The sequence below is a fragment of the Tauraco erythrolophus genome, chromosome 11, assembly GCF_009769465.1.
Source record: "Tauraco erythrolophus isolate bTauEry1 chromosome 11, bTauEry1.pri, whole genome shotgun sequence".
Taxonomy (NCBI): Eukaryota; Metazoa; Chordata; class Aves; order Musophagiformes; family Musophagidae; genus Tauraco; species Tauraco erythrolophus.
The window spans coordinates 2,825,317-2,852,118 of record NC_141475.1 but is presented as its reverse complement, the minus strand read 5'-3'; the positions used below and the strand labels follow the sequence as shown (position 1 = coordinate 2,852,118).

General features: G+C 47.0%; 1 protein-coding gene across 1 annotated transcript; it reads left to right on the top strand.

The window, feature by feature from the left end:
* Positions 1-1,326: 1,326 nt before the first annotated feature.
* MAP3K13 (mitogen-activated protein kinase kinase kinase 13) lies at positions 1,327-26,104 on the top strand. Its single transcript, XM_086618348.1, has 14 exons — positions 1,327-1,828; positions 9,120-9,303; positions 9,468-9,659; positions 10,489-10,647; positions 13,581-13,739; positions 15,147-15,255; positions 16,215-16,324; positions 17,484-17,600; positions 18,636-18,773; positions 19,783-20,527; positions 22,384-22,454; positions 24,921-25,218; positions 25,882-25,979; positions 26,068-26,104. The coding sequence occupies exons 1-14, from the start codon at positions 1,327-1,329 to the stop codon at positions 26,102-26,104; spliced, it is 2,919 nt and encodes a 972-aa protein (XP_086474474.1).
* Positions 26,105-26,802: the final 698 nt, after the last annotated feature.

The following is a 26,802-nucleotide window of genomic DNA, read 5'->3' as shown; positions in this document are numbered from 1 at the left end:
AACAAAATAGTTTGTGTTAATGCCATTTGTTTTTATTTTTTTACCCCTCTCAACTTCACATGGAATTTAAAATCGGACTTTGTTCCATGTTACGGCCTGAATGAGTTTAATTACTTCTGATGTGAAGTTGGAGACTCATGTTTCAAAAGTGGCTCTACCCCAGACAAGTGCTTTGGCAGTGAGCAGCTGGTGCTGTTGGCCTGGCTCTGTAGAAAGATGGTAGAATCATAGAATCACAGAATGGTTTGGGTTGGAAGGGACCTTCAAGATCATCTAGTTCCAACCCCCTGCCATGGACAGGGACACCTTCCACTACACCAGGTTGCTCAAAGCCCCATCCAACCTGGCCTTGAACACTTCCAGGGATGGGGCAGCCACAACTTCTTGGGCAACCTGTTCCAGTGCCTCACCACTCTCAGAGGGAAGAATTTCACTCTAAGGGTAGTACTAAGTTGGCTTGTGTTTTTCCAGTCTTTCAGTGGAGCAAGAAATGGGGGGACTTTTTAAAGGGAACACCAGCTCTGAATTTATACGCAGCCTACCAGGAATTTCATGCAAGGGGAAGGCAGAGCAATGGGGTGAGATGCTCCTCAGGCTTGTGGAAGGAGAGAGGTCACTGTTCCTGTGAAGCTCTCTAAGTCTTAGTTATTTATTAGTGACATGTGCGTGGTAAGAGAATGTGATATGTCTTGCTATGTTGAACTTGAAAGGATTAAACTAAAGGACCAGGATGGTCATAACTACGTGGGGGTCTGATTAAGCAGCTACGAACCATCTCTTGGTGGACTCAGGGTACCTGTGTCACTGTCCTTCGTTTCTCTAACACCTTGTCTCAAGATTTTGCAGAGGAATCCTGAGTTTGTGGGCTGTGCCAGACCCAGAAACTGGACTCAAACCTTACCTGAGCTGGGAAACACCTGGGGACCAGCTTCAGTCTGATAAATGCTACAGTAACCATGAAGAAACAGCTCAGTGGTGCAGAGAGTCTTTCATGGTTTTGACCTTTAGGCTTTTGTTTAAAACTTGTGGTGTTTGTTTACCCGGCGATTCCTGCAGTAGGTTACCGAGAGTACTGTCTGAGTGGAGTTTCTGTTGGAATAATTTATTTGCTGCTTGGAGGGCAGTAATTATTTACTAAGTATCAGCAGTTGTCTGGAATGTCTGGTTAATTATCAGCTCGCCTCTGTGAAAGTGCACGTAGTGAAAATAGTTAAATAAAAATTTGAAAGTGGTTCTTTTTGCTCTCGTTTCAGGTCCTGGGTCCATGTGTCACGTCTGAATCGCGTTGTCCTAGTTCTCTAAGTACCAACTCAGACCATCTCCTTGATGCACACTCACGGCATCATGGCCAGTACTCAGGAGCGCCTGAGCTTGTCTTCCTCTCCAAACTCGATCGGCAAAGCTTTCGGTGAAGACAAAGACTTTAGTAGGTTACACGATGAACATGCACCTGCTGGAAACCAGCCGTCCCCCGAGCTCATAGAGGATGTGCGTGAGAAGGGCTTGCTGCAGGCAGACCTCGTTGACAACATGAGCAGCCCGGTCACTGCAGCAGTGCTGACCAGCATCAGCGAGGACTCTAGGGACCAGTTTGAGAACAGCGTGCTGCAGCTGCGAGAGCAGGATGAGTCTGAGACAGCCATTCCTCAGGGCAACAGGAGCACTGTGGACGGAGAGAGCAACAGTGGGGCGGATGACGTTAAAGTCCAGTTCAACAGATCGGGCAGCGGGAGCGGTGGGTTTCTTGAGGGACTTTTCGGTTGCCTGAGGCCCGTGTGGAACATCATAGGCAAGGCGTACTCCACAGACTACAAACTGCAACAGCAAGGTAAGTAGGGAAGCAAACCTCTGTTGCTCCTGGGGGAGTGTGAGAAGATGAGGAAAGCAAGCCAGAGCTTTTTCCCAGCTTTCCATCTGACCAGTTTTGTCTCGTGCAGCCCCGTTATGGGTTTGCAAAGAGAAGTCCTGCACTGTACAGCCAACAGCTATCGTTTTTAGCAAAGGCAGCTCGTGATGGAGTCCAAAACAATTGCCTGTTCTGACACGTGCCTTGGGCTGTCGGGACAAGGTTGGAATCTGAACCAAGTATTTGTGTAAGGAAGGATCAGAAGGAATTGTGTTGAACACAGGGATTGTACCAACTACTTAATTTCTGCAGTTTTTTCATGCCAGGTGAAAAACATTGACATAGGCATTTCTGCTCCTGCATGTGTGTGTGAAGGCTGTCTCCAGTTGACCACTAAATAGCAGAAGTATTGCTTCTCATGGGCATATTACTTGAACTTTTGTATCTTTTTGTTCAGGAGTAACTTTACTCTTTAGAATATCATTCAGTACTTACCTTGTCAGAAATATGTCCTTTATTGTTTATACCTTTTTCATTTAGATGTGTAAGTGCAAATGTATAAATGTTTAAGTGTGTTGAGTGTGTGTGAGTATAAATATATATATATATAAAAAAAAAATATATAGCTTGGGAATAAATAATGTCCCAGTCAGTCACATGCATGTATCTTTAGGGGTTACTGGAAGCTAAAGAGCAGAGTCTGCTCTGCCTTTGGTGTCTGATTTCTCCCCTAGCACAGGGGGAGGGAAGCAGCAGATGGGAAAAGAACAAGCTGTCATTAGAATTAAGGAGCTGAAATGGTTGAGGCTTATGGAAAACGGGAACAGCCTGGCCATCATGCCATACCGTGGGGTAGAAGTCTCATGTATTGCTGTGATGGTGACTCAGTATTAATCAAATGGTTTTCTGGCATAGACAAACTACAAGATACATGGTCAGAAAACCCATCTGAGTGATTCATATCTAAACCCCAGAGCTGGAAGGGGGAACAGTTCCTAATATGAGGAACAGAGCTGTTCAATAACGCGTTGAGTGAGTCTGCCTTGAAATAAACTTCCCAACTTCTTTCTGGGGTTAATCGTTTCCAGTTTGTTGCTCTGAGCAGGGTGGTGCACCTCTGCGCTGCAGAACGGCAGGCGCCTTCCTGAGCAGCAGCCTCTTGCCTAGCAGACCTGCGTGCTCAGCAAGAGTTCCTTGGTTTTTGAAATCCTTGGGCAAAGTTGGTTCTAAGTTTTGTCTGCATGTTGTAAACTCGGTGTGTCACACGTGGTTGAGTCTGTAAATAAAAAAGGTGACTGAAAATTCCTTGGGGAATTAACGCCGTTGGGGTGATTGCTCAGTATGTGGAGGTGGATGTGGTGAGTTTTGGAAGAGCCGGGGAGCCTCCTTTGCCAGGGAAAACGCACTTCCAAGCAGTTGGATGTCTTTCAAAGGAGGCCTGGTGTCAGTATGGCCGTGTTAATGCTCCTTTAGTTCAGATGCTCAGTGGTTTTAAGTGAAGCTGAAACTTTCCAAGGAAAGGACGCAGATGATAGAATCATAGAAGGGTTTGGGTTGGAAGAGACCTTCAAGATCATCTAGTTCCAACCCCCCTGCCATGGGCAGGGACACCTTCCACTACACCAGGTTGCTCAAAGCCTCATCCAACCTGGCCTTGAACACTGCCAGGGATGGGGCATCTACAGCTTCTCTGGACAACCTGTCCCAGTGCCTCAGATGCAGAGTTACACAGGCTGCTTCCACCAGTTCTGTGGATATCCCACGCAGGTGCTGTCTCACCAGGTCAGGCTTCTCATCGCCGAGAGCTGCTGAGCCATCACGTGCTGGCGTGTGCCTGCAAGCTCAGGTGGGTCGCTTCAGGAGAGCTACCTGTGTGCAAAGAGACCCTATTTCGTGTATAATTGGGGCAGCAGATGCGTTGGAGACCACCAACGTGGTCTAACATGGGCTTGGTGGCCCACGGGGGACACCTTCTTTTGCATGAAAGTTGCTAATAAAAAAGATTGAAGTGCTCACTAGTGAAAATGAGCAGTTCTCTGTGTCCTGAGCACGTTCGGAGCCGTCGATTCATGGACGTGTTGCAGTTTGCCGTTGGCATCGGGCCCTTCCTAAAAGGGCAGTTTTGAAATGGCGACAGGTGTGTTAAGACTGAAGATTAATTGGGATATGCTGAGTGTGGCCTCTGTGGTTTAGTTGCATCTTCAATGTCTTCACTGTCATAAATGAGAGTGAAAAGTTATTTTATTTTTTTTTTCCTCTGGAGCTGATCAGTTGGACAGATCTCTGGTGGTAGGAGTAAGCTTCCTATTATCCAAGGATAAACCTTTTTAAACTGCTGCTGTGAAAAAGCTCGAGGATTTTTGTCAGAATATTCATGTTCTGTTTTCCAGATGATCTCATTCTTGCTTCTTGCCACCAGAAAATCTTCTTTGTGTGCGTTTCATCAGCTACATACAGACCAGCAGTGTCGTAACTCATGTATGTGATTGCTTTTATTTTGCTGTCTTTTGTAGCAAGAGCACAGAGGAGGCGAGGTTTGTGTTGGTGCGAGCGTTATGCTTTTGGAGAAGGAAATGTCTCTGGCCCTTCCAGCAGTAGAGAGGGGCTTGCGGTGGCCTTTCGTTCCCCTGGGAGCTTATTTATGGCTTTGGCCTGGTGCCACAGATCTGTGCAGATGATCTTTCCCCTCTTCACGACATAAGTGCTTTAAACCAGAGTTCACTTGCTAGTCCAGGAGCAATCCTGTGTGTTGGGCTGAATCAACAACAGGGGTAGGGGTCTGGTTTGGACCTGCACCCCTGGGGGACTCCGTGTCACCTCCAGATGCTGCCTAGTACTTTTTGCCACTCACTGTCATCCCTTCTTGCCTCCTTTGGGTCTTCTTCAGACAACTGCTCCTCTCCTATGAACAGAAGTTGCCCAAACACTAGAAGGCGGTGGTGGTGGTGATGTGGTTGCAAGGGGTAAAATATACAGAGGTTTCCTGCCCTTTGCAAATGTCTGATACTTGAGTCCGTATTGCCTGCGACGGCTTGGCTCTTGACTTGGGGAATGGGGGAGAAGATAAGAACTTTTACATGATTCCACATTATCTTCTTGATTTTGAATTCACTTCTGGAGTGTCCTTCTCAGCATCAGAGATGGACATCAAGAGGAGCGTGTTTCTGGCCTTCCCTTGAGGGCCCACGCTGGGCAGAGCTTTGGTGGGCCCGCAAGTTGCTGCAGTGTGATCTGCTGGTTGACCAAGCAGTGCCAACTGCCGTTATTAAATGCTCCACCTGCTTTTGGTGAGTAATCATTCCTGCAGGGAGTGTGTGCTTTTATATTGCTCAGTGGCTGCCAGTTGATTACCTGAGTTTAAGTATTTTGGGTTTGACCCATAAAATCACTCCTGACTCTGTTTTTCCGGTTTTTTGCGTTGATTCCTGAAGGCTGTTGGTGAGCACTTTCAGGGAGGTGTACTTAGTTCCTTAATTTGCATCTACCAGTCATTTCATTGGATCACTGGGACTCCAGCGCTGTAGAGTAAGACTTGTTTGTGTTTTCTATGGACTCATTAGCCTTCCGAGCCATTTCCTTTGGATTAAGACTCTGTCTTCAGGAGTCGCTGTCACTTTCACAAGTTGTGTGTTTGCTGTCATCGTGTGCGTTTTCGCGTAAGGCTGGAGTGCAAGGTGCTTCACGAGGTGTGCATGTGTTTGCGGGTTTTTTGTAAAGCAGAGATGCTTCTTGTCATAATGCCAATGCTGGCGAGCAGCCACCGCTGGCAACCGGCAAAAATTTCCTTCCAATAGATTGACTCAATGGTCCAGGCTGCTCCTGCGTTTCTTCCCCATGGGAAACAGATTCCCATCATTCTACTCAAATGGTTCTTAATCACCTTAGAAACGCAAGCTCTTGCGTAATTCCTGCTCCTGTTACACTTTAATTTACTTAGGGGAAGTATCCCACAGGTTTTGTAGGCCCAGAAGAGTCTGGAATAAGAGCTGCTCCATCCTGGTAGGAGGTGTCCTCGCCTCTGTTCTGCTGGAGGAGGAAGGCTGTTAGGAGAGCTGTAGCAAGCCGTGAGGTCTGGGCAATCTCAAGGGATGTTTAGCTGAGCAACGTTTAACAGACTTCTTGAACAAGGCTGGCGGTAGAGTCGAGTCTTTATTAGAGTGTTCAGATGTCTCTCCGTGCCACCCTTCTGATCCTCTGAGGTGTTACTCTCTTCTGGAGAGGCACTTTGACTTAACTAGGGTTAGTCATCATATCCATGCACCCAAGTTCTTGCAGCTGGTTTATTCAAGTCCTTTTCTGTTTCAAGCTGTTGGTTGAGACAACAGAGACCTTGGCGTCACCGCTCACATGTTTTGTTTCTCACTGGACCCACTGCGTAGACGTGCCGTAACTGGGACAGCCGTAATTCACCGTTCTTTGCTCCGAGGTATTGTGGGCTGTGGAGGATGGGTCTCTAGAGGCAGTGGGGAGGAAGGCTTTGTAACCAGCTCTCCGGGTGATGTGCGTGGTCCTCAACTTTCAGCTGTCAGTGTGTGGAGTCCTCTCTTCTCCAGCCTTGCCCATTATTGCCCCTCTGCAGAACTGGTATGACTAACTTTGTCATGCTGACCCTTGTCAGGCTGTTGTCCTTGAGGGTGGTCCCAGGGAGCCGTAGGGGACACGTACATAGGGTAATTCTGATATATTTTTTCATCGGTGAGTTTGGGTTGTAGCACCACTAATGCTGACAAACCCTGGTTCTCCATTGCATGTGGTCCGGTGCTTTTCTTCACCAGCATCACTTTCTTTGGGAAGCTTCTCAGTGCTTGATATGTTATGGGATCCATACGAAACGCTGATGCTGGCTGTCCTCAAACGGAGCGACATGCTCCTGTACAGTGACAAGAGGTTTTTTTTGGATTTTTGTCTTACTGTTGCGTTATATGTTACATACAGTTTGACTCTTTGTTCTTCTTAAGGAGGGTAGGATGTTTCACTGATTGTTGCTGCACTGAAACCTCTTCCCTGAATCGTACCCTTGATGATCAGGGTGCAAGTGGGATATGGGAAAGGATTTATCTTGCCAAAGAAACGCAAAATGCCGTTGCAGGAGGCAGCGCAGCAAACTTTGCCTACTTTGTTTACAGCCTCGCTCTGCCTTTGCCATCGTGGAGGTTAATAGGTCATGTTTAGAGCAAATTTGGGCTCCTGGTTGGTAGCAATATAGTTACCCATTACTGCTCACGAACTTTGGGAGCTTCAGGGAAATAAATGGCAACGTTCCTTGCCTTGTAGAGGAGAGACGGTCTTCTCAAATGTAAAGAAAGAGCTATTTTGGTACAACGGAATAGTTTCAGTGTCACCCATGTGAAAATACTGTTCACCAACAACCTCAAAAATCAACTGTATTTGCCACCTTCTTTCAGAAGCAATGCATTTGTGAATTAAGTAGAAATAAAGATCTTAATGCAGTTATGAATTTCCTTATTTTCTTTTCTTTTCCTTGTTTAAAGAACTGTCTTTAAAAATGTCCAAATGTCTAAAGAATTAAATACCAATTACGAGAATTAAGACAAAGAATTGCTGAAGTTGTTTGGTGAAAAATGCTTATTATTTTATTATTTTACTTGAATGTCCTGTGATTAAGATAGCGGTCACAGCGTGTTTCATGCATCCTTTTCTGTTAGGTTCTTACACGGACAGGCATTTCTTGCACCACTACCCAAGGACATGTCTGCTGGTGGGTGATACCACCTTCACAGGGTCGTGGCATCCTTGACGATTGAGCGTAGGGACCGTTCCCTGCAAATCCACCGTTACTGGAGTTGCTTATTTCTGATGTGTTTCAGTTGGGACCCACTTGTGCTGGCTCAACATTTTTGTACAGCGTAAGGTTGCGAGTGGATATGTTGGGATGAAAAATAGACTCGTGCCTGTGAAGAAACATGTGCTGAAGGTTGAACTTCGCCCTGCCAAGCCAAAGGAAATTTTTGCTGTAGATTAACAATGGTGTTTTTGTGGGTTTTTTTTCCTAATTCAGTGAGCAGAACAAGCGCTGGGGTCTGGCTCGGGGTAGGAGTTGGCTTTCCTTGGCCGTGCCTGGAGAGTAGTCATTCGGAAGGAGACATCCAGCTCGTGCCTGACTCTTGCAGGAATGCTTTGGGGGAAAGGCTGGAATCAGGATCGGTCCAGAGACTGATGTCGGTGGTTCCAGTATCTAAAATGAACACTTTTGCGTAATCCCACTGGGAACACCCCAGTGGCTCGGAGACCGGATGGCACAAGAAGACAAATCTTTGTCGGGATCCAAAGTAGGGATCTGTACGGGTGTGACTTTCTTTTGTTTCAGAAATCAGTGGGTTACGTGTTGGTTTTGCTGCTAAATAATTTATTCTCCAAACTTACACATTGATTTAGCTACAGTAAATAAATTATTGCCTGCCTTTTGTCTTGCTCTTTGTGGGATGTTGAGGTAATTTCAAGGTGACTCACAGACAAGAGGGCTTTCTCTTCTGGGGGGTACAGCTGCCTTGGAACAGTTTCTGCAGTGCTACTGGGCCACTCTGGCAGTATCCCAACCAGATGCACGTGGGTACCTGGGAGGAGGAATCCCTTAAGATTTTTTTTTCCTGTTGGACACTGATACACACAGTGTGGGTGTGGGAAAGACCTGTTTCTGTGACTGGTGGTGGTGATTAATGTACTTACTTTGTGTTGGGTGACTTAGTGGTTGCTGGTCTGTGTTTTACCACCTGCCACCTCTGGCTTTCCTTTGTATTTCCTATTTTTGCCTTGTTTTGGGGTAGGGAAAACCCTCAATATTTTTTTTTTTGATCAGTTGTGCATATTAAGTGCTTTTTCTCATCTATGATTTTCAATGGAGCCATGTACTTTATAAGAGATACCATCATCATTCAATCTGCTCCCTAAATTGCCAATCCAGTGTCCTTGGTGTGTTAAACTGTCACCTGCCAAGTCGAAGTGGCTCACCCGAGTGGTTGGCAGTGGTGGTGAGCTCTGCTGAAAAAGCAGGAGGGAGAATGGGAAGGAACAGGCTGGAGGTGACTGGGATAGGGAAGAGGAGCTGGATGAAGGGGAGGCTGGGGCTGAGCATGTCCTGCGTATGCCTCAGCTGCACTTATGCTGGGAGGAGATGCCATCTACCACCCCCAGAAAAGTCCACCTTGAGATTTAGCAAAGGAGATGGCAAGTGCTGTCCCAGTGTGATTGTTACAGCAGAACATTTTTGTGATATTAATCTGTGATGTTGTTTCCTTTGTTCTCCTGTGCCTAGATACCTGGGAGGTCCCGTTCGAGGAGATCTCGGAGCTGCAGTGGCTGGGCAGCGGCGCCCAGGGAGCCGTCTTCCTGGGCAAATTCCGGGCGGAGGAGGTGGCCATCAAGAAAGTGAGAGATCAGAACGAAACGGATATCAAGCACTTGCGGAAACTCAAACATCCTAACATCATTGCGTTCAAGTAGGTTGTGGAATTCGTTAGAAACACAGCTTTATCCAAGGGTATTGCTTATGTACCCTGGCCAAGTTTTTAAAATCCAGGGACTAAGTTGTCTGTTGGACGAAACAGGCAGCTACACTGCTTCTCAGATTGTTGCACGTTGTTGTGTGTGCTTTCTTTGACAGGGGAGTTTGCACTCAAGCCCCGTGCTACTGTATTATCATGGAGTACTGTGCGCACGGGCAGCTCTACGAAGTCCTGCGAGCGGGGCGGAAGGTCACCCCCCGGCTGCTGGTGGATTGGTCCACGGGGATTGCAAGTGGGATGAATTATCTGCACCTTCACAAAATCATCCACCGAGACCTCAAGTCACCCAAGTGAGTCTCTGGCTACTTAAACATCCCTCAGTTGTGGTTGTCTTTTTTTTTTTTTTCCTTGAGAAATAGTTCAAAGTTAGGTTAAAAGCTCTGGTTTTGTTTTTTTTTTCCCATGTTGACTCAAAAGTAATGGGAATGAAACTACTGAAACTTATTGGCACTCCCCTCCTGTGCTGCAATTTAACGAGACTGGAAATGTTACCAGTATCTTACGTGATAAACAGCATCCAGGAAATATTCCTAATGATGTGATGGTGTCCGGTCCTTTTCGAAAGTGGGATATTCTGTTGCCTTCTACTTTTTTATTTTTCCTTCTTATTTGTTATTTCCCTGGTTTTCAGGAGTGTATCTTTCTCATTTCTCTCTTGCTTTCTGACTGAAGCTGTGTGACTGCTTATATCCTTATTCCCTGGATGTTTTATCACTTCTTTAGCCTGTGACCTGACTATGACTGCGTTAAGATAATACTTTGACATGGTTTACAGCACAGTTAAATGTACAGCTTTACTAAAATTTTGAAACCTCCCCAGATATGTAGTGAATCTTCAGTGACTTGTTAATTTGCCATTTTATCAAGATTGTTTTTTTTGACTTGTAGCATTTAGAAATGCATTTGAGGCACACAACACAACCACCCCAAAGAAAGTGAGTGCTTTCATTGGTGAAAATGCATAATCTTTTTTCTCCTATTGCAATTGCAAACAACATGGCCTCATCAACTGCTCGTGTTGATTAAGAAGGGATTTACTCCCAGTGGCTGTTGTGGTACAAGAAAAATTGCAAAATGCTGATTTTCTTTTTTTTTTTTTTTTTCCTCTTCTCTCTCCAGCGTTTTAGTTACACACACAGATGCAGTAAAAATTTCAGATTTTGGTACGTCTAAAGAGCTCAGTGATAAAAGTACCAAAATGTCTTTTGCGGGAACTGTGGCTTGGATGGCCCCGGAGGTGATACGCAATGAGCCTGTCTCTGAAAAGGTGGATATCTGGTGAGTAGTATTGATGTTTAAGTATCTTCACCTTCTGTTTAGCCACTTGGTTTCCCAGAACTTAGATATTCAGCACTCTCTTCTCATCCTAGGCATGGGGATGGTTTGCTCGGTGGTGGACTATTCCTTTCTCCTCCTGCCTAGTGCCCTGAACTTTGTCACTGAACCATGGGCTTTAATGCAAAGAGAAATGACATGCGTGTGTAAAAGCTGTGTGTTGAGATCTGAAGGTACCTGGTAAGACTCCATGCAGACTCTGTGTTGTGCAGAATCTTAAGCAAATGCAACAGTTCTTCTCTGTGTCATTACTCAGGCCAAGGCTTTCTTCCACTGCTGGAGCACAGGGCCTCCTCGGTGACTTCTGCAGCCAGGATATTTTTCACTTGATTTCTGTCCTGGTCAGGGCCGTGCTTGAGCTGGAGGGAGGCCTCTACTCTGCTAGCTTGAAGGATCTGCCCACCTTTTTCTTTCTGCATGCTGCGCTTGGCTGTTATTTGCACAGCCACAAGATCATAGTCCAGTGAACCCTAGATCCAAGAGGGAGGAAACCAGGATACCTTTTAAGAGTTTTGAACACCTGCTTCCATCCCGTGTGAAATGTACTCTGTGTCCAAAGGAACACAAGGAAAAGTTCAGATCTCTGTGCTATTAAAAATGCTTGAGAGAGGACTCAGCCTCGGAGCTCCTTTGGGATGTCTCTCCACAGGTTTCGGGGTCCTCGAGGGAATCGCATCTCTGTTTCTGCCTTGTTATCTCTGCATATTAAATGCCAGTAGCCAGGACAAATGCCCTTCTCCCTGGCTCACAGCCAGGATGACTTTTCCTTCATGCATTTTTTTTTTTCAGCTTCAAATGCTGTCCCCTTGTGAAGCCACGTGTGGTTCAGAGTGCGAGTGGAGCCAGACAGCAGCCTGCTGCCACTGTTCTAGCCTGGAGCAGGGTCATGACTTTAAGCCAAGATTTCCTGTAGGGAAAGGGACCGTCTTGTAACGAGTAGTGTGACAGCTCTTGTGCCCACAGTGTTCTGCGTGTTCATTTTGTGTGGATGTAGCACGTCATGGCATAGCCAGCTCTCCTAGGAGGAACTCTTGCGTTGTTTTGGAAAGAAAATACGCTCACCATTTGTCTCCTGAGCTCCTCCCTTTGAATCACAGGTTCATGAGGAGGAATGATGCTGGATTTCCACCCTCAGCTTTCTGTCCTTTGGCTTGGCTTAGGTTCAGGAATGTCGTGTGGAGCATCATGCCCAATAAAAACCAGCTGCTAGTTCTGCTGAGGACTGTGGGCACTCCTTTACTCCTTTCCTCAGTGACAGAGATGTTGCTCTTTGGTGCAAACCTAGAGGTGCCTTTGCTGCGAGTCCCTCATGAGTCTGCTGCAGTGATTGCTCAGACTCCTCCTTGACATCCATTCCTACCCCAAGATGAGTGAAAGCGATGTTCGTGAATGCCGACAACAAATGAGAACAGTTCCTAAGCTGCTTATGTGTCTGCTCTCTCTCATCTTTAGCAGCCTGCTAAGAAAAATAAATCTATAATCTTATCAGGAGTCTTGAAAATCCTTTGTCAGTTCTTAATCACAACAAAGCTGAAACCAGGTGGGCTTTCCTGGTAGTTTGGCCAACCACTCGGATCCCTGCTTCCCTGCAGCCCACAGAAAAAAAAAAAAATCGAGGGGAAAAACATTCAAATTCTACTCTTTTTTTTTTTTTTTCTCCCCTACATGATTTGAAGCCAACGGGCTTTTAGAGTGCAGTGCTTTTCACATGAAGTTCTCTTTCTGGACTGATGGTTATTCAGACCCAAGCAGTTTGTCCCTTAGCTGTTCTGCTGTACTTAAAAGCAACTTGATATTAGTCAAAGCCAGAAACACACTTCTCGCTTTTCCCCTGGGTTGACTTGCCAGGCAGCTTGGCAGGGTTGATGTCCCACGGGTGGATGGGGTGTGCCAGTAAGGTGATACGTCTGGGTTTGTAATCGAGACGGTTGTACCTCACCTCCTGCTGCAGCCTGGTTGTTCATGTGCAGTAAGAGCGGTGTTGGTTCTCAGCAGCGTTTTCTTTGCCTCTGGATTGACTGGTTTGATGTTTCTTTGATGTTTTATTGGGTGAAGATGTAAATAAAACAAATAGCTGTTTGCTCTTACAAAACGAGGTTTTAATCCGCACTGATCTAAGGAAGAGAAGCAAAGTGAGTTTTCTTACCTGTATCTTTTGGCTCTTGTAATAGGAGGTTCTTTTCCAGGCAGAGTTCTCTTAATTAGTTTTTTCTTTCTTTTCATTAGCCTTCCTTTCTTCAGCACAAGGGAAATATCAGATGAGGCTGCATGTGCTTTTGATACTGTCACTTAAGAACGTTGCATTCTTTTCTTCATTTCCGTGTCGCGGTAGTGGTAGCGATGAGTCTCAAACCTGTGAAACTCCCACCTAGGAGCACACTAACAGCAGAGGGAGCTTTCGACTGACTTTTGTAAAACAAAAGCCCACGAAACACAACCTTTGTTCTGTTATCTCTGCGAGACACTCACCAGTGCCATCTGTCCTGTAGTAGAAGATCTGTTCCTACCAATGAGAACAGTCAAAAGTCTGTCTCAGAAAAGCTAACTTTTCATTTGACAGGAGTAATATGCCATCTATACAAAAAATGCACTTTCAGGATTTTTAAAATCTCAAAAAGAAATAGGAAAGGGTGAAAACCAGTGTGGTTTGTTGTTCAGTCCAGTGCTGGGGCAGAGGAGGAAAACGAGCTGTGTGAAATAGCTACTCTTGGTTAAAAAAAACTAGTGCGTAAACGCCGTTGCACCTACTTGCAATTTTAGATCAGACATACCCAGTTCCCTGTTTCGCCGAACAAATATGATTTTTCTGAGCTCCAGATGTTTCTGTTAAATTGAATTCACACAGAAGTTTCTCTCCTGGTTTATTTTTTCATCAGGTCGTTTGGGGTAGTTTTGTGGGAGCTGCTTACAGGAGAGATTCCCTACAAGGACGTGGACTCTTCGGCCATCATTTGGGGAGTGGGCAGTAACAGCCTGCACCTTCCTGTCCCTTCCACCTGCCCAGATGGCTTCAAAATCCTCATGAAGCAGACCTGGTAAGAGCCTGAACCCTGCACAGACCTGGGGCTGGTTTCCCAGCTCTTGCCAGACTCCCAGTAAAACCAGTGAAGGTGGGAGTGTTGAGCCCAGAGCAGAGGGCTCTTAAATACTTTCACGCTTGTTACAAGACCAATAAGTTTTAACATTTTGGATTCTCCTTCCTTGTGACAGAAGGCCTGGGCTCCAGAAGAACGTTTGGAGATTAGAGGAAGTAGGAAGAGACCTGTCTGGCTTGCTGGGTGGATGGGGCAGGGGATGGGCAGACTGTTGAGAAAGGCTAGTGAGGGGGAAGGACTTGAACAGGAGAGAAGTGGGGGAGTAGAGTTTGATGGGAGCCCCAGCAGGGTGACAGTCACCTGTCCCGGGTCAATCAGGAACAGGCAGCAGGAAGGTCATCACCAGTAGCCTTCACAGAGGTGGTTGCTTTGTTGTAGCAAAATAGGTGATAAAAGGTAGCTCTGTGGGAAGAGAAAGGGAGCTGGAAGGGAAAGTAGGGGTCAAATTTCTTGAGGCTGGCTCTGGAGTGAAAGGAAATGATTTTTCACTCTGAAACTCCCTTGTAAGTGACTGGCTTTTGACCTGGGCAAAGAGAAATTTGAACTTTCTGTATGAAACCAGGATTTTACAGGTGTAGGTATGGAAAATGCCCACCTGCCAGATTAGAGTTGGAATTCTTTGTCTCAGGTTATGCATTAACACTTTGTCTTTGTAATCGCGTCTTGACACAGAGTGTAAGTGGTCTTCCAGCGTTTTCCCACTCCAGGAGCTCTGCCAGCCATCCTCCTGGTGGCACAAAAGGAAAAACAAGCCAGAGCATCTATGGATCTTTCCAAGCAGCTCTTTACCCCCCTGACCCTGAGCTGCAGCAGGTCGTGCTGTTGCAGTACCTGTGCTGAGAGGTGCTCGGCTGTGCTCCTGCATATGGCTGGGGAGGGCAGGAAGCAGTTTGTGCAGCTCTGGACACCCAGTACACACACTTGTATCCCCACCTAGTGGAAGCAGACAGTTTGTAGAGGAGAGGTGGCTGAAGAAGCTGTTTCTTGTCCTGCACACTGCATCCGTGCAGCGAATCTGGTGGGTTCAGTCCTGAAGCTCAAGCGCCGGTCTCTTTTCTCAAAGATGCAAATTTTGTACTTGAATGTGATCTTACAGAGATGTTCAGTGTTTTAGTCTCTTTTATTTCTTCAGAACAGGTCATCACAAACCGAAAACTGAATACAAACCAACTCTAGCACAATGAAGTCGTATTTAGCAAAAGGGAAAACCAGAAAAGCTCCTTTGCTCTAATGTGTCAGCTACACGATCAGAGAATGTGTTCCAGTGAGAAACTCCTTCAGAAGGGTAGGAGGAGGTAGCAATGTTAACCTCATCTCAGGCTTGGGTGTTTGTCTGTTTTGCTTCAGGCAGAGCAAGCCCCGGAATCGTCCCTCCTTTCGGCAGACGCTGATGCACCTGGATATCGCATCCGCTGACGTGCTGGCCACTCCTCAGGAAACCTACTTCAAATCACAGGTAACTGGAGAATGGCCGTAGCCCACGAGTCCTAGAGTTAGCTCCAAGGATCTGAGCTTGGAGGCCGCATGAAGTACTACAAAAGTCTGGATCCATGATTTCAGTTTGATTCCTGGAGAGAAGCAAACTGATGGGTGTTTGAGCATCTTTTACCCAAACTTTCACAAACTGAGACATCTGGTGACTTCAGTCAGAAACTCAACATTGTCTCCCTCGAACTGCTGACTTTAGATGTTCTTCTCCCAGCTGTTCTCCCAGTACTGTTGTACAGGAGAGCATGAGACTGCTGAGAGGGGAACCACTGCATTGACAGTGAACATGAGCAGGGCAGCCAGTGGGACAAAGAGCTATTACAGGGCAGTGAAGGCACTCTGGGACTTTCAGGGAAGATCTAAAAGTCTCTTCTCAGAGATTCCTCTGAGTCCTACTCAGCGAGCTGGTGTCTGCTCCCGAGAAGGGAATGAGAATGAAACCTTGCCCCCAGTCTAGGGGATCTGTGTGTTGAGGTGTATGCGAGGAGGTGGGTGTGTTTATTAAATCTGCAGGAACCAGGGCTTCAAGGGGTAAACAGAGTTAGTATCACCCTAGTGAGAGTCATTGTCATGAATATAGCTTTCCAAATCATAAGCCTTTCTGTTTACTTTAAGTGGCAAAAGGGAAGAAAATGTTGTCTCAGGACAAAAAGGGCTGTAGGATTTTTTTTTTAAATATTTTTTAGAACATGCAGATATGTTTTAAATGGTCTAATTGGAGCACAAAATTGGAAATACCATTTGAAAAATGCTGAAACTAAGTGTGCTGCGGTGTTGTTACTCAAAATAATTCAGCTAACAGAAGCGCATTTTCAACCCAAACCTGTAGTTTCTGTGGACACAAAGGGTGTTGCCCAAGAGGGTTTTTTTGGTGCAACCAGGGATCCCAATCCTTTGTAAATACCTGAAAGTAAATTGCTTCCCTAGGCTGAATGGAGAGAAGAAGTGAAGAAACATTTTGAGAAAATTAAAAGTGAAGGAACTTGTATCCACCGGCTAGATGAAGAATTGATTCGTCGTCGAAGAGAAGAGCTGAGGTCTGTTGACAGTCTTTTATGTTCACGGCTCGCTTTTCCTATCCAGCCTTCTGTTCTCCAGCTAAATGAGCCTGGCTCCCTCAGCTTCTCTCCACAGGGCATGTGCTCCAGCCCCTGGCTGTTTTCGTGCTTCTCTTGTACCGGGGACCCCAAAACAGGACTCAGTATTCCTGGTGGCGTAAATTTGGGCAGCCTAAATTCCCTGTGAGTTCAGAAACTGAAGTTCCTACAGGCATGCTCTAAGCCTTGAACACTGCTTGGCTGAGGGAAAGCTACAGAAACAGTGGCAGCTGCCCCTGCTCTTGGTCAGTCTGAACAGGCAAGAGGGGCAAAGGCTGGCATGTTTACCAGGGAATATTTCCACCTGAGTTTTGGTGTTTGTGATCGCAGCACTGAAGCAGGTACATCCATCTTAGTGGAAAATGCATCTTGCAGTTTGCTGTGAGCTTTCTCTGCCCTGATACTTTCTTGGGATTAGTTATTTCCAGAGAAGCAAGCACGCTCCCAGCTCCCTGGGAGTGAACGCGCTGAAATTCATGAACATTAGATCAACTTCAAAATGAAAGTAGAATGTTTATTTAAGAAAGGAAAATGTTATCCTCTGTGATAGAAATTTGCAAATGTGATAGAGAAACATAAAGGAGCAAGTAGCAGTTCTGTGTCAAACCACAGAAACCAGAGGAGACCTTGTTCAGCCAGTTTAGTGTGGTTGTTGATCGGTGTTCCCTCGCCCTAGGGAGCTTTTGATGGGCACATCTTTCAGCTGCGGTTCAAGATGTCTTCTGCAACTCTACAGCAGCTGTAGGGGCACGTTGCTTTTTTATGAAATACAAACAGATGGCTTCTTCCCCTGTTTCTTTAGAAGCTGACTTAGCCCCTTCTCTGTGCAAACAGGACGACCAGGACGTGGCCGAAGGGCTTGTGGATGCGTGTGAAGCATTGGCAGCTTCTCTAAGACTGTGAAACACTTTCTAAATCATGCCATGATTCAGTGCTGTATCGAGCTCTTCACTGTCGCTCACTGTGAGCTCTGTCTGGGGTTCAGTGCAATACAGCTGGCAAATCTGACTTTCAGAAAGCCTTTTCCCAAAGCGCCCGTATTCTCCTCTCTTGGTCCGTGGACATCAGGTTGTGGAATAAGGACTGTTGTGTTTTGCAGGCATGCCCTGGATATCCGCGAACACTACGAGAGGAAGCTGGAGCGAGCCAATAACTTGTACATGGAGCTCAGCGCTATTATGCTGCAGCTGGAGGTCCGTGAGAAGGAGCTCATAAAGTATGTACCTCTGGGCATAACGGCATGCCACGCACCCGGCAGTACCCATGCAGGAGGGGGAAAAAACCCAACAGTGCTTCATTTCTAAACTACGTAGTAGATTGAGTCCAGTTCTGGAGCCCCCAACATAAGAAGGACATGGACCAGTTGGAGAGGGTCCAGAGGAGGGCCACGAAGATGATAAGAGGGCTGGAGCACCTTTCCTATGAGGACAGGCTTGAAAGAGTTGGGGCTGTTCAGCCTGGAGAAGAGGAGGCTCCGGGGTGACCTTATAGCGGTCTTCCAGTACCTCAAGGGGCCTACAAGAAAGATGGGGAGAGGCTGTTCAGGAGGGCCTGTTGTGATAGGACAAGGGGTAATGGTTTTAAAATAGAGGGAGGTAGATTCAGGTTGGATATTAGGAAAACATTTTTTACCATGAGAGTTGTAGAACACTGGAACAGGTTGCCCAGAGAGGTGGTGGATGCTCCATCCCTGGAGACGTTCAAGGCCAGGTTGGACGAGGCCCTGAGCAACCTGATCTGGTTGGAGATATCCCTGTTCCTTGCAGGGGGGTTGGACTAGATGACCTTTGAAGGTCCCTTCCAGCCCTAACCATTCTATGATTCTATGATTTAGTGTTCCCTATCAAACTTGTAGGGTAAGGAAAGAGCTGGTGAGCAGAGAGAGGGCTCTGAAGAGTAGGTTACTGCAGAGCACATAGTGCACGTATCTTTGCCCCGTGTTTACTGACTGAGAGAAAAGCACCTTTCCCGTTTGGGGTTGGCATCCTTTGGCCCCTTTGTGAAGAGAAAAGCAGTGCTCTTTCTGGACTGTGCACCAGGGCCCTGTTCCAACTGCCTGATCTCTGCAGAGGGAATTCAGAAAATGCCCGTGTCCTTTCCCAGAACAGCATGTTGTGTTGCCCTCAGCTGAGGAACGGGCACATGGAGTGCTCAGGGTGGAGCTCTGTTTCTGTCCAGCAGAAGCCACAGTTGGATAAAGAGAAAACTGATCTGGTTTGTTTTGGGTTTTTTTTCTTCCCCAATATTTCAGGAGGGAACAAGCAGTAGAGAAGAAGTACCCCGGGACTTACAAACGCCACCCAGTCAGACCAATAATCCACCCCAATACAGTGGAGAAGCTGATGAAGAGGAAAGGGGTTTCTCATAAACCAGGCAGCCAGACTAAACGGTAAGAAGGAACAACTAGTTCTGTGCCAGGAACCAGTGGTAGATCCCCGTTGAGATGAGCAGGGAGGGAGTCTCATGGCAACACAGCACGAGCCAAAGGGGTGTCCATGCTTGGGCCTAGTTTGATCCTCAGAACCACAACTGTTTGATTATCTTAACATAAAGGAGATGAATCCTGCCATCCCTTCTACTTGAACAGCGCTCCGGAACCGTTTGGTCTATATGATTTTTTTTTTTCACAGGTGATGGTGCTTTGACAGGAGATAGCTAATGTGTGTCTCGAATTCCTAACTGTCCAAGCAAAGAGCAGTTAGATCATCCTTGACTTGAATGGTACTAAGCAGGGTGCAGGATTGTGGAAATCAGCCAGTCCTCAGGGAGGATGGATTAGTTGTTGAGGAATTGAATTAAATTGAGATTTCAGATTTGGGAATTCATGCTGTTCTTTCAACTATTTCTCTTCTGCATGACTTTCAGAAAGTGAGATTGTTTGGTTTTTTTTTTCCAGAGGAGCTTTGTATTTTATTCTTCCCTTTTCTGGGATTTCAAGGAGTTAGAGTCCTGATTAACAGTGAATAATCACTTCTGAGTTAATATCCACATGTGCTTCTGAAATGAGCAGATTGATAACCATCAGCAGATTGGGACCCCATTGTGCTGAACGTTGTATGTGCAAATAGTAAGAGACATGCCCTACACCAAGGTCTTAGGAGGGAGCTATTTTGGGAGCAGAACATCAAAATAAGAGCGGAAAAAGGAGAGTATGTGGCAGACACTGGAAAAAGCAGCAAGGAAGGGGCGTAGAGCGTGATGGGCTGAACAGGAAGGACATTGAGTGGAGAGGATCAAAGGAAACGAAATGCAGGAGTCAAACAGCTGAAGGGGAGGGAAGCCTGTAGATTTTAGAAAGCCAGATGTGCTCATGGCTACAGCTGCCTCTTCATCCTGGCTCCGAGCCAAGGTCGTTTCTTAGTTTGTGGTTTAATGTGTAACTTCTGACTGTCTCTCAGGCCAGATCTACTGAAGTCAGAGGGCATACCCAGCACAGAAGCAGCATCCAATGGCTCACCAGTCTCAGGAAGTCCCAAAATGTCAACACTGAGTGGCAAAAGCCGCTACCGCAGTAAGCCGCGTCACCGCCGAGGGAACAGCAAAGGCAGCTACAATGAGTTTGCAGGGATCTTGAAAAACCAGCCGGTGCAAGACGATGCACCCCCACCTCCCCCTCCTAGTCATCCTCACCATCCCGGCCTGCCGCAGCAGCCTGGCCACAGCCATCCCCATGGCCATCACTCACGGCTTCACGCCCACGGACAAGACATCGCAAACTGCGCCAACAACTTAAGGTACTTTGGCCCCGCGGCAGCGCTGCGGAGCCCCCTCAGTAACCACGCGCAGCGGCGCATGTCTGGTTCCAGCCCCGACCTCATCTCCGCTGCCGTGGAAGCGGATTGCCGACGGAATCTGGAGAGCGAAGAAAGCAAAGCCGATCGTTGGGAGTGCTGCAAAACGGATCCGTATAACTCCTGCCTTCAGTGCAGGGATGAGGACAGCGGTCAGGCACGGATGTCGTCCGTTGAAACAGGGATGAGCCGTTCTCAATCGCCGACATCTGTCTCCCGATACGAAAACGCGCAGTTCGTTGAGAAGATGGAGGAAGAGGGCTTCAGCAGCTGTCCGTCGGCGTCCGCCCTGGGCACCCCCCAGCACATGGCTTCCTCAGTGCTGCCTTGCAAAGCAAGGCCCCTTCAGAAGGTAAGGACAAAGCGGAGTGGTTTGGGAAAAAATGCCAAAGCTTGCTCCTCTTTCCCCTCTCCACCGAAAGAAGGCGTGTAGCGTCGGCGAACGTCTGGGTATAGGATAGTGGCAAAGCCACATTTCCCACGCGCAGAGCGTCGGACTTAGGTGTGCAACTTTGTCTTGAAGAAATCGTGCCTGTCTGAACTTTGCTTTGTGGGTTTTTTTTTTGACTTTTAAAGTCAATTTCATCGAGAAGCGCTGTAGGTGTATCAGAGTGTATTGCTAATAATGAGGGGTGTCAAACGTGGGTTTGATAGGGACTAGTTCTCCGACACTTGGAATTTCACCGGTTTTTGTGGGAACCGAAACTCCGTCTGCTGAATTTTTGTTCTTGAAACAGTCATACTGTTTACAAGCCTTCTCAGACCAAAGGAGGGGGTAAATGCATTCTTTTGGTGATGTTAAATAGGTTTCACTGACCATCTGTAGCACTTCTGTGCCTTGGAACAGAAATTCCGAGGGCTGGAGCACCTCTCCTGTGAAGACAGGCTGAGAGAGTTGGGGCTGTTCAGCCTGGAGAAGAGAAGGCTCCGGGGTGATCTTATTGCAGCCTTCCAGTACCTAAAGGGGCTACAAGAAAGCTGGAGAGGGGCTTTGGACAAGGGTGTGTAGTGACAGGACAAGGGTCAATGGCTTTAAACTGAAAGAGGAGAGATTTCCATTAGATCTAAGGAAGAAATTCTTCCCTCTGAGGGTGGTGAGGCACTGGAACAGGTTGCCCAGAGAAGCTGTGGCTGCCCCATCCCTGGAGAAGTGTTCATGGTCAGGTTGGATGAGGCTTTGGGCAACCTGGTGTAGTGGAAGGTGTCCCTGCCCATGGCAGGGGCGTTGGAACTGGATGATCTTTGAGGTCCCTTCCCACCCAAACCATTCCATGATTCTATGATTCAACGTTTGCCATGGTCTTTTGCTGTACCTGCCCAAAGCTGTACCCCTTGACCAAAAGTTGTAGTTCTGATGTATTTTGTGAGGATTTTGCAAGAGTCAAAAAGATGTTACAGCACAGTTTTACAGAAACGAAGTTGTTCTTTATTCCTCCTCCTTCCCTCCAGGTGCTGAGAGAAGTAGGAACCAGTCTGAGTGGAGTTCAAAGAGCAGGAAAATTGGGACTGAGTGGAAAAGTGAAGGAAAAGAGGATACGTACCATACCAAGAGTGTGGTTCGGGCCCAGAATGAAGGGATGAGGAGCACCTCGTGTTACGAGGGGATGGGATGAGATAGAGGCAGAGTCTGAACCAGGGGTTGTCAGTTTAGGTCGGACAGGAGGAGGCTGTAAAAAGAACAAGAGTGTAGGGGGTAGATTTGGATGGGAAAAGGAGAATAAAAGGTTCTGTGCTCACTGAAGTAGATAATGGAGCAAAACTCTAGTTTTTAAGTTAGTGAAACGTGCCAGCAAAGGCTGTGTCATCCCCCATCCTGCTCTGCGATGGGCTCGTGTAGAAGAGGGTCGAATACGCAAAGCCAGGAGTGCCAGATCAGCTCAATAATTTATGTGGATTTCAGCGTGATGCTAATGACTTGATTTGCCTCTGTAAAAATCCGGAACGCTATGTACTCGGAGCCTGCTGAAGTACTCCAGAGTGTTTCAAAGTCAATCACTCCAAATTCAGAAATGGCAGCGTTAAGACTGTCTGAAACCATCTCCTGGTGAGAAGATGTCTGAGTCAGTTTTCACTGATCCGCGGGTTGTTTTCTTGTCTGGATTGTTGCAGCCCCTTGACACGGTGACTTTGTCCCAGAGGACCAAGGGGCAAGTTGCATGTTTGTTCTTTCACAAATGTGATACCGTTCTCATCCTTGTGTTCTGCCAGAGCGGTGACGACTCTTCAGAGGAGGAAGAGGGCGAAGTAGACAGCGAAGTGGAGTTTCCTCGTAGACAAAGGTAAAAGGTGAATTCACTCTAATCTCTCTTTGGTGGGACAAAACTCAGGAGGAGAAGTGTCGTAGCAGCTGCACACCAGCCTTGGAACTGTGGAAGGTCCTGGCAAAAGAACAGAATCACATTCAGAGCATCCCATCCACCCTCACTTGATCCTTTGTGTTCACTCAGTTTCCAGCCTGTTCTGAGATGTTCTCTCCAGCACAGTTTTCCTGCTGCAGGCTGTTTGTAGCTCAACTTGATCACGCTTGGTACCATTGTTCAGCCTGTAAAAATAATCTACTGCATCTGTTTCACCAGAATAAGACTTACTGGGTGTTGGGACCCTTTGTGGACTCTTTCCAATATTCATTATTAACTGTTGCTGCAGTGGGGCTGACTCCAGCATCTTCGTAGTTGACTTCAGATAGGATTGGAGAGCCAAGGGACAGCGCAGCAGATCAAATTCGAGGGTGTCACCTGTAAAATAAGACTTGAGCCTATGTAATAGTGAGCTTTACAGTCCTGTGCTCAGGAAAGAGATCGTGGAATTGGTGCCGTAGCTTTATGAAAGGAGCTGCTTGAAGTGCAGAAGTGATCCAGTGGGCACATTGGGAAAGGAGCAGAGAAGAAAACAAAAAGCTTGTCTGCTGTTGTGTACATCCACGGCACGCCTGTAGCTTGAATCTTAAATGCCACCTTCGTTGCCCCAGCTCAAAGACCATGGTAAAATCTGAAAAGGTACTGAGAAGTGTGACAAGAATGGCTAGAGATGGTTTCTGTAGAAGAAGAGATTAAATCCGTGAGAATTGTTTGTCGAGCAGGAGGAGAGGTGATACTGGAGGTGCATGAAATTGTGATTTATGTGGAGAAAATAGAGAAGGAATGGTTCCTCACATTCATGTTAGGGACATCTGGTGCAGCAAACGGGTTTTAGAATGAACAAAAGGAAGTGCTTTTTCCATCCAGAACATTTTTGGGTGTGGAGCTCATTGTCAAGGTGTATGCTGTGGAAATTGAAACATAAACAAGTCATAAGTGTTAAATTTATGGAGTGTAGATCCATCAGAGGCTGTTAAGCACTGTTATCCAGGTTTGATCTTCAGCTCAGAAGTCTGATCTGCTCAACGGTACAAACTAGGAAGGTCTGCCAGGAGAAAGCAGGCTCTGTCTGCATTCCCTGTTCTCATGCTTTTCCCAGATGATTTCTTCCTGCCTGGGGTTGGAGACAGAGCGCTGGGCTCGATGAGTTTTCTGAGTCATACAGCTCTTGTGTGATTGTTGCTGCTTCCGCGATTTACTCGCTTGGAAGGCAGATCTTCTTTCCTGAATTCAGTGTCATGACCTGGTATGGGTCTCCTGGCACGTTCCATCGACCGATACTTCGTACCGTTGCTGTTGAATCCTGGCATGAGGTGATTTCCACATTCAAGTGACTGTGAGCTTAGTTTTTGAGTGCACATACCTAAATTCTAGCCTGGCTGTTGGGATCACTGCCAGGTGATGCAGATATTCCCAGTCGGATTAGCTTGAACCCTACGGTACAGCCTTTCTTAGAAAAAAGGACTGTTAAAGAAAAAGATGCTCCAGGGCAGATCAGCTAATACGAACGTGTAGCAGACGAGACCAAATCAGAACAGATGGATTGAAAGATGCAGATCTTGAGCGAAATCGTTCAAAAGATGGTGGATTTCCGTAGCTCCAGGTTGTGAAAAGCAGCCCAGCACTTTGCAGAGCTCTTGCTGCCAGCCTTGCACATCAGCTATGACTCAGCTGGAGATGTGTTCTCGGGGTGGGAAGAGGCTCTCGGAGGCTTGATGTAAAGCCTTTTCTAGGGACAGGACCTGTTTTTGCTCAAAGATGTTTTTAGAAGGATCAAGCCCTCAGCCCGGTGTGGGGAAGCAGCCAGGCAGCATGGCGTGCGCTGTGCCTGGGCAGTGTCTGCTCAGGAGAGCAGGACCTGGGCTGCCCCTTACAGCCAGCGAGCCCCGTTCTTCTTGTGCTGAAGGCACTGGTTAAAAGTCCAGGTGCAAAACTCTGCTGGGCATTGCTTCAGAAAGGAAGATGAGAGGTTTGCCGGGAGCGCCTGTGTAAGGCTGGAGCAGCCACTCTGCGTGCCCTGCGGCACTGGTGTTGGGAGGGTTTCGATTGTGATACGTGTGCAAGAAGGCCTCCTCTTCTTCTGGTGCCCTTGCCACCTGTCAGCAGCAGTTCCTAATGTTCACACCATACCGCCGCGCTGGCTCGCCGGCTCGTTCTTCCTCTGTGCGGCGAGAGCGCGCGCAGAAACCTGGCCGCTGAGAAGGTGTAGCTTTTCTAGCTGGCGGTGGGCTCCTGAGGACAGGCTTGCCCAGGGCTGGGTGGGCACCAGGGGTGGGGTCTGTGGAGGCCAGTTGTAGCAAAGTAGCTGAACACAGCACCCAGGGAATTGCTTTTCCTCTGCAATCATTGGCACGGTGATACAAGCTGAACTGCTCTCCTGGTTTGCAGACCTCACCGCTGCATTAGTAGCTGCCAGTCCTACTCGACCTTCAGCTCGGAGAACTTCTCAGTGTCAGATGGAGAGGAGGGGAACACAAGCGATCATTCGAACAGCCCTGATGAGCTGGCCACCAAGCTGGAGGATGAGCTGGCTGAGAAGCTGGAGGACATGTTGTCCCAAACTCCAGAGATCCCCATTGAAATCTCCACCCAGTCTGATGGGCTTTCAGACAAAGAGTGTGCTGTGCGGAGAGTCAAGACTCAGATGTCTCTGGGCAAACTTTGTGCAGATGAACACAGCTGTGAGGTGAGTCATTAGTTTGGTTATCCCCTCTGCCTTCTATTGAGTCAAAAAAAAAAAAAAAAGTCTTATGGAAAGGAATCCAAAGGCCAGAAATTTGGGTGACTGCCTAGAAAATGCTGTGGTAGATGTACTACAGCAAAGCAACTGCTTAAGTACCTGGTCTTTCTCATGCCTGGCCAGATGAGTAGACGGGGGAAAGTAGCAGAAACAAAGCCAGACGTAATTTGCTGGTCAAGATGAGTGTGTTAGAGGGAGGTTTCAGATTTGCAGTTGCATTAAGTAGGATAAAAAATAGCTTGTGAAGTAGATGGTGCAACGGAATGGCTATAAAGTGCCTGCCTCAAGCTTGCCTTGCTGACAAAGTGAGAATGATTTTCTTCCTTTCGCTGTCTTTCGAGTGTTTGGGAGCAGAGCCTGCCTCACCATCTGCTCATAACTCCGGCTGCGTTTGGTAGTGCTCTGACCAGGTGTTCTTCTGCTGTCCCCTCGCTGAGGGTAAAGAAGTGACCTTTGGTAGGGTGATTGTGTGCTGCTGCTATCTCCTGTCTTCTGCCAAGCCCTCCTTTGCCTGACCTTTGCCTGTCTGCTGTTACAGATCGGGATGGTGTGCTTGATCTGCAGGACAGGAACGTTGCTCAAGTCTTCCCTTTTCCTTTTGCTTTGCAGAACCCAGCGCAGTTTGGAGAATCGGAGTGTGACTCTTCTGAAGGGGAGTGTTCTGATGCCACGGTCAGGACCAATAAGCCCTGCAGCTCTGCTACTTGGTAATACAGATCTCTCCCAAAGCTTCCTGATACTGGCATTTTGATTTCCCTGAGATTCCACTTCATTCCCCTTCATCACACTTTACAGGAAGAGAAGATGCTTCTCCTTCCCACCCCAGGAGTGATTTGCAATAACCCGAATCTCTGGAAAATGTCCAAATGAAATTAATTCTCTTTGAGCATTTCAATCAAGAATGGCAGGGATGTATTTTATTGAATAATCTAGTTACTGTAACATGGATATTTATTTTTTTGACATTTTAACACTTTTTACTGTAAAGAGTGGATTGTATTTATAGACACACAGACTTGTTGCAAAAAAAAAAACAAAACAAAACAAAAAAAAACAAAGTTCAGAAAGCAAGCACATTACAGAGAAACATCCTGGGAGTCCTGCCTGGACAGCTTTGCGTACAAACGCGGGGGGATTCTCTTGCTGCTTTCACAGGGGACCAGGCCTCGTGGCCCTGAAGATTGGAGAACGGATCAAGAAAACTAAACCACTCAGTCTTATCAAATGAGGAAGCATAAAGAGACCTTACTATAGGGTAACCTGTGAACAAAGCGTCTTCAGTATAACCAGCTGGGTCATTTTTAATCAGAAGGTGGACGTGTTCCTGGAGAAAATTGGTACCGAGGTGCTAACATCCAGGGTCTTCTGAGTCGATACATCCCCAGGAATGTAATAGCGGGTTTTATTTTAAGGATTTTTAGTTTCTTTTTTTTTTTTTAATCAGCGTTTCGTTGTGAGATCCTGCAAATGTATTCTAACCTCGTCCTCTCGAGAATTGGTATAAGAGCACTTCTTAACATCGTCCTTGCT

Coding starts and splice junctions, on each gene's coding strand:
- MAP3K13 (XM_086618348.1), top strand. CDS start 1,327: ATGCACACTCACGGCATCATGGCCAGTACTCAGGAGCGCCTGAGCTTG. Junction 18,774..19,782: donor CCAGGCAGCCAGACTAAACG/GTAAGAAGGAAC, acceptor ACTGTCTCTCAG/GCCAGATCTACTGAAGTCAG. Junction 25,219..25,881: donor CAGATGAACACAGCTGTGAG/GTGAGTCATTAG, acceptor TTTGCTTTGCAG/AACCCAGCGCAGTTTGGAGA.